At 45.7% G+C, this 13,107-nt stretch overlaps 1 protein-coding gene across 2 annotated transcripts in view; it reads right to left on the bottom strand.

Moving 5' to 3' along the window:
- Positions 1-13,107, bottom strand: part of USP9X (ubiquitin specific peptidase 9 X-linked) — a 1,605,828-nt gene that overhangs the window by 1,418,836 nt on the left and 173,885 nt on the right. For both annotated transcript variants that reach the window (XM_085622934.1, XM_085622935.1), the window contains exon 4: positions 2,604-2,683. In XM_085622934.1, the coding sequence (XP_085479060.1) occupies positions 2,604-2,683 (80 nt within the window). The remainder of the gene's footprint in view (positions 1-2,603; positions 2,684-13,107) is intronic.

The following is a 13,107-nucleotide window of genomic DNA, read 5'->3' as shown; positions in this document are numbered from 1 at the left end:
CGAAGGTGAGAAAGCACCTAATGTGCGCTTCCCCACTGGGGCTACTGGCAGGTTCACAGTGTGCCCAGTGTGAGTACAATTCAGGTTAGAAAACACAATAACTGACGATCAAGGCAGGTACATAAAATTCTAATTGGAATATTGCATGGCTCCAGAGTGGTGATGGTGAACGCATTACGGTCCCAACACAGATGATCCTGGGTTTTACACAAATATATGGAATAAGAACTCTTCCACAGACTGAGATACTAAGGGGTGGAGACTTAAATGTAACATTGGATGTAACCAATGACAGATTGATACCTACAGGACATCGCTAGCAAGCGGCTAAGGTGATACTTGATGATATGGATTAATGCCATATGGTAGATATATGGAGACTGCACAATCCACGAGAGCAAGAAGGCACATACACCTCAAGAGTAGTACACGCCAGTTGGTCCTGGCTAGACTAGTAACTGGCAACAGGGCGAGCTAGTAACTGGGTGAATGAGTTTCAACATCTACCAAAGACACTAATCGGATCACAAACAGGTGACAATGACCCTAGCTATCCCAACGCATATACCCCGCAGTACATATGGAGGTTCAACACCACTGCCTTATTAAATCCAATACATAGGCCATTAAAGGGGCCATAACAGAATACTTCAACATGAATAAGGGGTCTGTGAATAATGCGGGTACGTTATGGGAAGCCTTTAAGGCTACGATAAGAGGTATCTGCATGAGTACGAACGCAGGTCTATTGAGGGACATACGTACATAACTGCAGAACTTAAAGACAAAAAAACAATTAGAAGACTAATACAACCGTACATATTGTGCGGATATTCTGGGTAGCATCAGGAAACACCTAATCCACTATAATGAGTTTGCAGAAAGTGAAATCAAATATCTGTCGCATCGACAGGTAGCAAGAGCATACGGGGAAGGAGGTAGGCCTGGTCGCACACTAGCACATAAAGTACGGCCAGAAAAAACAATGCAGACAGTTATAAAGATTACAAATGATAGAGAAGAAGACCATTATGACGCAAAAGGGATACTTGGAACATTTGCAGAGGTATATGGCAGCCTCTATGCATCCCAAGAGTCTGCGAGAATACAGGAAATTATAGGATATCTAGAGGACATAGCTTTAGAGTGGCTCTCAAATGGTCAGAGAATATCTAGCACAGCCAACCACACTGCAAGAAGTGAAAGAATCCAATGAAGGCCTTACCAAATGGTAAGGCACCAGGCCCATACGGATTCACAAGTGAATTCTATAAAGAATATGTAGAACTGATAAGCCTGCATCGAATGGAAATGTATGTGGATGCATATAATAAAAAGATCTTACCACCAACACTAAGAGAGGTTATGATAGCAGAGCTGCTAAAGCCAGACAACCCTCCAGATAGATGTGACTCATACCGCCCATTGTCACTCATCAACACAGATGTTAAGACCCTAGCAAAAATCAAAGCCATGAGACTGCAGCCATTAATACAATCCCTTATACTGCCATACCAATCAGGCTGTATACCAGCACGGTCCTCAGCACATAACCTGCGCACCATCTTCACACTGCAGTACCAGCTGAATCCAGAGTTGGAGGTGGCGGCGGTACTCCTTGATGCTGCCAAAGCATTCGACTCAATAGAATGGCCCTATCTAGTCACAATTTTAAAGAGAATGGGAATGCCAGAAACACTGTGGCAATGGATCAAGCTCCTCTACCCCAAACAGTTAGCCCCTGTCCAAGTAAACGGACAGGTGTCTGAGCAGATACACACACATCGGGGAACACAACAGGGATGCCCCCTCTCCCCCCTCCTCTTCACCATTGTGCTCAAACCCCTTGCAAGTAAAGTCAGGAAACAATATGTTGACTTCGCTGCATGTATATTATTGAATTATAACATTATATCGCCCGGTTATGAAGCTGATGATTACCAAGTTAAATCCTGCAAATTCGAATTATGCAGCCTTTTGCTGAAGATGCACAAACCTTTAGCAGAGAAAAAAACAATGCTCAAGAAAAATTAGCGGCGGTAGAGTTGAAAAAAAAAAAGATTTTGTTAAGCAGGATCTAAAGAGTACCTTCAAAATGCTAAACAATAAAAATGTAGTGCAAGTTGTCTTCTAAAGATCTTTGTGCGACATGGGAAAAACAAATCTACACCGGAAGATGAGGGATTATGGAGGTTTCAGAGTTCTTAGTACCTGCACACAAATTAAGACAGCTACAAAAAGTGACTTCAAAACTCTTAGAGGCTCTGCATCCTATCGTCTTAAATACTCTGGAACAGCATAGGATTCAAGATAACATGATTGAGAGCAAAATAAATGCAAGTACGCATATATAAAACAATATTTTTGCATTGACCTCTCACAGCGATTAGTAGCATTAGCCACAGCGAACACTCACGAATGAAGTGAGAAGGAAGTACGTTCTTAACTAATGGGACTCCTAGGTCATCTTTGGGAATAGATCCAGTGTGACGGAACCGATCACAGGCAATGCAGCAAATCGAACCCACGCTACACTTCGCGTACCTTCTCAAGCAGATATAACAATGCAGAAAAAACAAAACTAAAATAAGCTGAAAACATACCTTTTTTGCTAAGGTCAATAGCAGCTTCTAAGAGAACTTCTAATTCCCCTTTAGGTAATACTGGAACCACCCAGCGAGGTCTGTAAAGGAATTAAGAGATTTTAGGATTTTCATAACATGAACGTTTATCTAATTGAGTTTTTTCTCTAAGGAAAGATAATATGTGAATCTTCTTGTAACCGTATACATGTATCACTGCCATTATGCATAAATTACCTATAAAAGTAGTGGAAGGACAAACAAAAGTTAATATTGTACAGTGGTTCTGTAGTATGGATATCTTCTTCAAAAACACCTGCAATAAACATTTTATGACAGAATATGAAATTCTATCTCTCTTCGCCACCTCATCAGTGTTGACGGTCTAGTGACATCTCCACAAGACTGACAGGCAGGCTTTAACTGCATTTTTGATGAAGAATACTATGTTATAAACAACATTGCAGCATTTAATGTACAAATGTGCCATATCATTGTAAAAACACAATCTAAAGCTAAAAGTGAATAGAGAGGGGAGTGTATTGTCAAAAGTGCATCAGCTCCACCCAGCATAAAACACAACTTCAAGGGAGCCAAGCAGCTCCCATTACCCAGCATGCACAGTACAGGCAGTTTGCTTCACAGCAGGAGTTCTTTTGCAACAGAGAGAATAGGTCATCCCAAACGGAAGCATGTGTCTGGGGTGAAAGGTAGTTTATGATTTCAGAGGCAAGACCTACAATGCAGAACAAGGATTACAAGTAACATTTTCTTGTGACGTATAACAGCAGGAGAGGCAGCGCAGCGAATCGCTGGGCAGTAGATTGAAGGAGAGTCCGCCTGCGTAGGGGGCTGAGAACAAAGTACCCATCATAAGGGGCTCAACAATCTTGCTGGCTAACACTGCTACGGCCATCTCTGAAGACCGCTGCACCACCCTGCGGACACCACCACTGTACCCCGAGGAGGCTCAAAAGTCTACTGGCCTGTAGCTGCACGTGCTGCAGCCTTTTTGCTGGTGGGGGGTTTGCAGTATATAGTGCAAACTTGACCCGAAGGTATTGGATCACTTTACATGAGCACCAGTTACATTACACAAGGACACATTCATTTTTTTGGTAAGCACGGGGAGATTTAGTGATTTGCCCAGAATTACAGGATGCTGAGCCAACGCAGAGGCGCGAACCTGATTCCCCAGCTCCAAAGTCAGCAGCTATGGCTGTTAGCCCACATCCTGAAGAAAAAACCCACATGGGCACGATCTAGGGCCGTAACATGCCTTCTGCCCTCCAGCTGTCAATTGCTGGGCCTACAACAAGCCTGAGAAAACAAATGTAATGTCCCATCACACGCTGAACACAAAATGAAAGTAAGGAGGAGGCTGTGGTAATGGCAAGGAGCCTGGGAGAACCAGCAAAGCCCAGTAACGATTAGGGGGTAAGGGCCCCACTCCCTGCAGAGGTAGCAGGTGTGTTTCTGCTCTGCTTCCCCCCTGCCCCCTTTTCCCTCGTCACCAATAGCCATTACCACCCGTACCCTCTGGTATCCTCTGCAACCAGGTCTACTGTTCCCACCTTCCCCTTGATCAATGAGATGGACGTGAGTAGATAGGAACTGGAAGAGTCGGCGTCCAGGTGGTCTAGGGAGCCACATCGCTTGGTTTTAGCAGATGACATAAGGGTGGACCAGGGCAGTGCCAGTGCAGCTTGCAGGTTTGAGTTTGCGCCCTCAACAAAGACACACAAGCCAGTACAGCTGGCAGGCATCCAGTAGTTGGCAGCACGGGCAACAAAACTTTGAGGTACGCTCACCAACACTTCACTTTGTGAGCCTGACACTTTAATTCCGGGCGTTAGCACTTCCTAGTACTTTCTGGGTCCCAAGTCAAATGTCTTCATTTCTGTCAATCTTGGCTCAATACGCTCATCTTAAGCCATTAAGGCTTACAAACTAACATTCACTGCAAAGCACAATGCACATTACAAAGGCTGGTGCAATAATATTTTTAAAAAAAGTCAGCATCTTCAACACAACCTAAAATCAGCACAAGGGCTTGAACAGCCGTTCATAGGTGACTTAATGACATGTTTTCAGTTCTCAAAAAACATTACCCCGCACCCCTCTGTTTTGTTAGGAAGCCCCTCAGACTGGAATAAAGATTTGACATCTTTAACTCCTACCTCAAAGACACAAATGGATTTGACTCAACAGGCTACTCCAGACTTGAAACAATGTGAGGCTCTTAAACAATCAATGTCTAACACCCCCCAGAACATATCAAATTGAATGTTGGGAACAACTAATGGTGCATTGTTGCCCGAAACACCAGGAGGAACTTGGACAAGGTATCTGGAAAGATCTATTCACTGCTTTAGATTCTACAGCAAAGCTTCGGAATTGTAATCGAAATCGATTTAAAGATATATCAATTGGAAACATTAGTACAGTACACTGCAGCAACTGATTCCTGGTTTAAGCACCTAAATGCAGTTAACCAACTTCTTGCCGAGGCACACAGTTGCAGCGCATCCTAGTCACAAACGCTTATGTAACCAAATGCAAAATCGGCCAATTAACAGATGAAAATAAATCTTGCCCTTCCAACAGAGTGCGGCGTATTACATCAGATTTACATCTCATACAATCAATAATTACTGAATTAAAAATGAAAAAACATCAGTTTGCCATCAGAACAATTGTGCATAAGGCTGAAATACATGCAGCTCCTATATATCCTAGTTAATTAATCATGGAGGACAGTAACACAGGGTTGATTCTTACTCAAACAGAAATAAATATTGAACAAGAACCAGGCAACTCTGCAATCTCAAACATCTCAAATATACAAATGAATCAGAACGATTTATCCAATATGTTCAAACGTAAAGAAAACAAATTTAGTAAACAAAATAAAAGAGAAACAGCAAAAACAGAAGGACAAAACAAGTTAGAGCAATTTTTCCCCATATTTAATCCAACACTAACAAAGACTGACAAAATAGCATCAAGAAAGGCTACTGCAAGTGATTCATTTACAGAATCGGTGAAAAATACACCTCAGAATAATTCAAACAACCCACCTTGGGATAAACCTTCTTGTAGTAATTACACACAGAGGCAAAGTCTGAACACCACTACGACACAAACGTCTCCGCAATTGATAAAAGGCTTCATTCAGTCTCATCAACTAATTGTTGGGGACACGTCAACTCAAAAACTGTGCACAAAGATTTAATACATCTATACTCCAGCCATATTTCAGGAATCCATTTCCTCCCTCCCCAGGTTTGGAACAAAATGGGCCCACAACTGTCACCTGGACTACAGATAAGATCCCCAACTTAGTAATATCAAAATATAAGCTCTTCGAGTAGTGGGACATCGCAGTCACTCAGCCACAGAAAGAACATTATCCAACCATTCTCCTGAACGATCATTTGAAAATGGCCCCACTTGCAACCTTGATCGAGATAAAAGCCACAACTGGTACAGACTGCATGCCTATCTATGCTTAAGAATGCAAATGACACCAACTGAACCACGTGAAAAAAAACGAAATGATGCCTATTTACATTTTTGGGGATCAAGCACAGAGGAGACACTGCTAACTAGGACAATAGATGGACGGAGATTTTGCCCAGGAAAACTAGAGATGACTCAATTGCTTTACAGGTCAACAGAACACATTGACGGACATCTCCATTCTCACAGCACCGCCATAAACATGAAAAACATACATAAAAATAATTTAACATAATCTTACCCCTTTACGGAGCACTCACGGATACTTACAGGTGACTTACTAAAATCTCACCCCTTAGTCCACTTGGAGATTCAACATTTCAATGAAAACACCGGATGAAGGTTCCACCCCAAGAAATTACACCACAGAGAAAAAAACAACTAGAAATATTGTGCATCTTTCCACTCAATGTCGCCCACTTTTAACTCCATAAACCAACTCTGAGTTTTAGACTACACATTCATGTTGCTCAACCTGTTGAATAAGATCAAATGCTTTGATACAGAAAGCAGAACCGAAAGTTATCACCTTCCACAGAAGATACTCAGAGCTAATAACAAACCTATACAAGGGATTCACACAGTATAGTTTTCCACCAATCAGGGTACCTAGAAAAGAGTGAAACGGGACACGTCAGTCATTAAATATAACTCTGGGAACCTTGAGGATACATATTTAATCAGCACTTGGGAGGCAATAAAGGAACTACTATACAGCACCCTGAAAGAATTGGGGCACTTGAAAAACTGGCACACACTAATTTTACATTTTAAACCCACTGGTACCCAAAGACAGAGGGAACAGTGACGTGTACTACATAGGAAAATGAGAAAAATTGAAACTCTCATGAGTCTGACCTACTACTCGAGGTGAATAAACTAAGCAAAGCTACAAAAAGACCGTCTGGAAGGCAAAAAGGAAACAAAATGATGAAGAATTGCTGGAGTTGCTTACCACTTTCAACAAAGACTAGAGGATGTTCTAGATGATTGTGAACCTCAAGGAAAAAAGTTCAATCCTAGTCAACTGTAATAATGTACCGCAGGATGCCTGGCTCAAACATATAAGATCATTAAGGGGCATTGTTTGAGGTGCAAGATGGCAGACACCACTCTGTGGCGCTCCCACAACAGCCATCTGTTAAAATCCTGAAGGAAGTGTAGCGCTGGAGACTGGATTCTGCCACCAGCTCCGTGACTCTTGAGGAGGTCTAGGAAGGGAACCTGACAAAAGCAAGCCTAATGACCCCTTCTGCCCATGAGAGAAGGTGGTGGCATTCGGTTGCAAAGGAGCAGGCTAGATGGGACAGAGGTGTGGGCCAGATGGTCCTGTAAAGAGGTCATGAGAGCTGGGTCACAAGCTATGGAAGAAGACAACCCCACCCCGGGAAGCCGTTGGGGGGTGGGGGACGAAAGACCGTGGTGAGGCACGTAGCAGCGGTGAGTTGTGACCAAGCAGGGGGGAAATTCCCAGGGACAGCAGAGAGCCTCAAGGTCCTGTAGGCCCCTGTGCTGGAAGCTTGCGTTTCAAGTCCTGGGAAGAGAGGCAATAGGTGCGGGTGGAGGGTTAAGCCCAGAGAGAATCTTAAAGGCCCTGCACCTTGGCTGGGAGCAGTGTGCGGCCCGGAAGAGTGACGGGGCCAAGTCGGATAGCCGGGTGAAATGCTGGGGCCCAATGCAGAAGCAGCCCCCTTTTGTCAGCTGCGCTGGCCCCGGAGGGCCTGGAAAATAATCCCACAAGAGAGAGAAAAACCAGACTGGCCCAGGAAAGGTCAAGGAGAGAGCACAGCATGTGTTGAAGGCAGGGGCACACAGACATCACTGCGAAAACTTCGGTAGGGGGTGAAACCTGTGACGAAGATAACACATGGCCTAGAGCTACTACCCCAGTAACCGATAGGCATAGAGGGTCCTAGGGAGAGAAAAGACCAGGTGATACAACACCAGAGGGCTTGGGGAGTCCTGGTAGAGGCAGCCTCCTCAAGACCTGCAGTACCAGCTTCAGGAGGACCCAGTGAACCGGATGAACGATCCAAGCATGGGGAAAACCAGATAGTGGTAAAGAATGACTGAGGGCAAGTGGAATGCACTGTCCCTCTGGTGGCGGTTTATCTTGGTGCCGGGCGGGGGCACGGGGGACACTTGGCATCAAGAAGTGTCCATGGGAAGCCCCAGGGACATCCCAAGTCCACCATCGACCAGTCAATAGCCTTTCCTGGGAGGAAGACAGGCATGACAGTCGAGGCACACAGAGGCACTCTTACACAGACAGAAGGAATCATCTACAGCGACAGGGTAAGACCCTGCCGAGGATTGATGCACTGACATGGAAGCCAGAGAGGACCAAAACACAGAGGGAGGGTAGCGGGAGGGCGGAAGGGCCTGGGACAACCAACCATTTTGAGTTTGACTATTCATTCGATGATGCAGGACTGTGTTGGGTAGGTGGTGAACCTAGGGTAGAGGAGGGTATGTTGACCTAGTAGTTAATATCTTGGGGTAGGATCATGAGGGAGGGGACGAAAGGGTGACAGACCTTTCCAGAGTTGGGTGTATGGGTAGTTCGGAGGCCACATATAGGAAAAGTTGGGTGCGGAAGGGATATAGGGGATAAAGTTTCAGGTTACACACTTGGGACACTGCAAACACCTCAGATGACAAAGCAAAGTGAGGAGGGAGATACGAAGAATGGAGGGAGACTTGAACGAAGAGCTGAGGCAAAACACACATGCCGCCTCAATGGATTACCAATTACAAGTCCTTTCATGGATTGTCAATAGACTGGACCCCTAGATTAGAAGGGGAGAATTTGCGCTATACTTCGGCGGCACTCCCTAGATATAGTGGTGGTACAGGAGACACCCCTGTTGGGAAATAATTGTAAATGCCTACACAGGGACAAGTATGTACTGCTGGTGCATGCTGGCTACATGGGAGAAACAAGAAGGATGGACATTCTAGCTAAGAAATATCCCCCCTTCCAAACAACCAAGCAATGGGTTAACCCTGGCGATGTTGCATGGTGTATAGGGAAATATGGAAGGTCTAATTGTAGTGAATGTATAAGCACCCCCATACTAAAAAGAAAAACCATGGACAAACTGGGATGGCTACTAATAACCTCACACAGTCATACATGCGGCAGGAGGAGACTTTAATGAGGTGATGCACAGGCATCATGAATGATACCTGCCTAGCACACAGACAACACGGTATACCTGGCTCACTATGCACTTGCCATGGGGCTGGGAGATGTGTGGAGGGAGAAGCACCCGAATAAAAGACAATATTAATTCTTAATGGGGGCCCATGGGACATTATCCCGTCTGGACTATGCGTTCCTGCCAGCAGATGAGCTCCACTAACTGAAGGCAGGCGGAAAATCTAGCTACAGGTATATCAGATCATACCCCACTGCAAATCACCCTGAGGACACATAGGCAGAATATGGATCTTCAGTGAAGATTAGACACATAGGCATTACAAGATAAAGACATAGTCAAAACACTGGAGGCAGACACCCAACTTCACTATGAGAAGAATTAAGTGCCAGTAGATTCCCCGGTAACACTGTGGGAGGCATACAAAACAGTAATCTGAGACACAGATCAGAACACGGTGGCAGTAAATCAGAAAGGTAAGGTACAACAAGAACATGACCTAGAGAGGCAACTTATAGAGCTGAAAAGAAACTGCTGGGAATGGGTACCTTAGAGGTTTATATAAAACTGGTAACAACCTGGAGCAGTTTCGCAACCTCACTCAGAATGCAGCCCGCAACCTTCATCTCTCGATACTGAGAAAGCTCTGTGAAACAGGGGATAAGGCAGGCTGCCTGCTGACTTAGCTGGGGAGGAGAGAAGAGGCAAGATGGGGAAGGATATGCAAAAAGAAGAGGGTAAACTGATCAACTCAGATAGAGATATAGTAAAAGATTTTGCAAGATATTTTCATCATCCCTATTCAGACCAAGCAAGACATCTCAAATTTCCTGGGAGAAATAATGGTCCTGAGGTTGGCTGAAGTGGATCGTAAGGCTCTAGAGACAGACTTATCTATTAAAGAGATAGAAGAGGCTCTGGCAGCTAAGACATCTGAGAAACCGCATGGGGCAAATGGCTTCCCGGTGGAAATGTTTAAGCTCTTGGCCCCATTTCTCAAACCACATTTGAGGAATTTATTTCATGCAGCCAGGGACAAAGGGAAACTTTCACCAGACCTCGAGCATGTAATCATAGTGGTAATTTGTAAGACAGGCAAGCCCAGAGATGCTTGTGCTTCGTGTAGATGCATCTCACTGTTAAATACAGAGAGTAAAACACCAGCCAAGATTCTGGCAAAGAGGCTGGCAAGTGTAATTACATCCTTAATACACCAAGACCAGATGGGGTTTAGGCCAGGAAGAACTGCTCTCCTAAACCTGGAGCGATTAAAGGCATGGCTGTCGGACATTAAAGGGGACCAACAGCCAGGGCTATCCTCCTACAGGATACAGAAAAAGGGCTTGACTCCATAGATTGGACATCCTTGCATTTGATCCTGGAAAGCTTTGGGCCTAAATTTTGCCAGTGGGTAGCCCGGTTATAAAAAAGCCTGGACGGCGATGAGAGAATGGTACATTCTCAAATAAATTCAGACTAGGTCGAGGGACGAGAAAGGTCTGCCCGCTCGTCCCTTTGTTTGTTCTCTGCCTGGAGCCCCTAGCATCATGGATTCACTATAGAGCAGACATCAAGGGATTTCTGTAGGAGACCAGCGAACCAGAAAAAATCTAGCTATATTTGGATGATGTCTTGACAGATATATTGCCAACCCGGAGGCTACTATCCTGGCAATCCCATCAATTTTGTGTAAATGTGAAAGGTACGTAGAGTATCGTATAAATTGGGTTAAGTCCATCCTGTACACATTGGGCAACTGGAATGTGACCAAGGAGGTCAGGGGAAACCTTAATGTCACAAGGGAAGACTTCAGATTCCTAGGAATAAAGGTCACAACTAACAGTGAAGTATTTCAGTAAAAGAACCTCGACAGGATCATAGGGGCATTCCGGGGCGATGTTAATAAATGGCACACTTTACCTTTAACGATTCTGGGAAGTGCGGCTTTATACAAAATTATATCTACCCACATTTTAGTATATACTACAAAATACACCCTTTGAGGTACCTGAGGCATATTTTGGCAAAATAGAGTTGCGGAGATTGTTCTGGAAAGCGGAAACCCAGAGGATAGTGTTGTAGACCCTCTATATGTCGAGTTACAGTGGAGGCATAACCTCCCATATCAGAGAGCATACTAGAGGGCGGACAACTTCAGTTCATTAATCAGTGTGGATTGGTGGCCACTTAACACACCAGCAACCAGCTGCATACCTACACTATTATACTATTATATGGGAGACTGGACAGGAAGCATATGTCCACACCAACCAATGTCACCCTGAAAGTGTGGGACAACACTAATAAAGCCATTGGGTGGCAAGGGACTAGAACATTAGCGACGTCCCTGTGGAAGGGGAAAACCTTTAAAGAGGAGAGTTAATTGTCAGGTTTCACCGAGTGGAATCTCGTGGGCATAGCAACAGCAACATTGGGAGACACGATTGACAAGGCCGAAATAAAAACATTTGAAGCTCTGCTGGAAGAATTTCAATTAGTACACAAGCAGGTAAAAAGGGCCCATGCCGACATTCCCATGCTGCAAGAAAAGCACCTCATGGGGACAAAGGCACTCTGCTTTCAACGCTATGGCTACATCCAGGTGTTCCACTCGGGTTTGTAAGATGGTCTCAGGGGGATTGCGATCCTGATTCATCGCCGGGTTCCCTACACAGGTCAGGACGTGGGCGGATACTCAGGGCAGATATTGGTTCCTCCATGGTACTGTGGGTGAAGAGACTATGGTACTAGGGTGTGTCTATGCCCCCCACCACTCTCCTGGGGTCTGGTAGAGAGACTTATGACCCTGTAGTTGGGGGGGGACTGGAATGATGTGATGGAGGTGGCCAGGGATCGATGGAGGTCCGAGGGATATACAGATGTCCGCCAACCCACCAAACTGCGATGGGGCTTGATTGGGTGGACCCTTGGCGCCGACTACACGGGACAGCACAGGGATACACATCTCTCAGCGGTTCACGATTCCTATTCCTGCCTTGATTATTCGTCCCCCGGGCGGCAGTAGACAGGGTGGGGGAGGCGGATATCCTTCCACGGGGACTATCGGACCACTCGCCGGTGGCCCTCACTTTACAGGCGGGCCAGGCGCAACAGCCTTTTCGTTGGTGCCTCTTCAGCCTGGAACCTACAGAAAGCGATTATAGGGAGCACATGGAGGGTGCTATTGACCAATACCGGACACTCAAGATAGGATCAGTTGATGGGGCTGAACCCTTGTGGGAAGCGATGAAGCCCACCATACGGGGTGTGGATATTTCCTTTTGTGCGGCTGCCCGCAGAGCGCGTAGGGAGTCCCGTTTATAATCTGAGGCTAATATTATCGATCTGGAAAGCCACAGTATGGGTGTCTGGGACAGTCAGGTCCGTCAACAATTGCTACTGGCACAACAGGGCTATGCAGACCTCCTGCTGGACGAGGCCCGCAAGGCTTTGTTGGCGACCCGTAGCAGGATCTACCACTGGGGAGATTAGTCCAACAAGCTCCCGGCCTCTCTGAGGCCGGGATCTCTGGGACAGCTCTTGGTTGGCTGTCCTCCTTCTTGGCTGACAGGACCTTTCAGGTAGTCGCCCCCCCTTTTGCCTCGGGCATCTTCCCTATTGGTCAGGGGGTCCCACAGGGCTCGTCCCTGAGCCCTCTGCTCTTTAATATTTACGTTCAACCTCTGGCGGAGGTGGCAAGGAGTAGGGGGCTGACCATGGTTTCCTATGCAGACGACACGCAGTTGGTGGTGGCCCTCTCGAGCGACCACGAAGAGGACGCCAGAAAATTTCAGGGCGACCTCTCTGCCGTTGCCGAGTGGATGACTGCCAACTGTTTACAA

The sequence above is a fragment of the Triturus cristatus genome, chromosome 8, assembly GCF_964204655.1.
Source record: "Triturus cristatus chromosome 8, aTriCri1.1, whole genome shotgun sequence".
Taxonomy (NCBI): Eukaryota; Metazoa; Chordata; class Amphibia; order Caudata; family Salamandridae; genus Triturus; species Triturus cristatus.
Note: the sequence above shows the minus strand (reverse complement) of the source record. Positions and strands in the feature narration are given on the sequence as shown.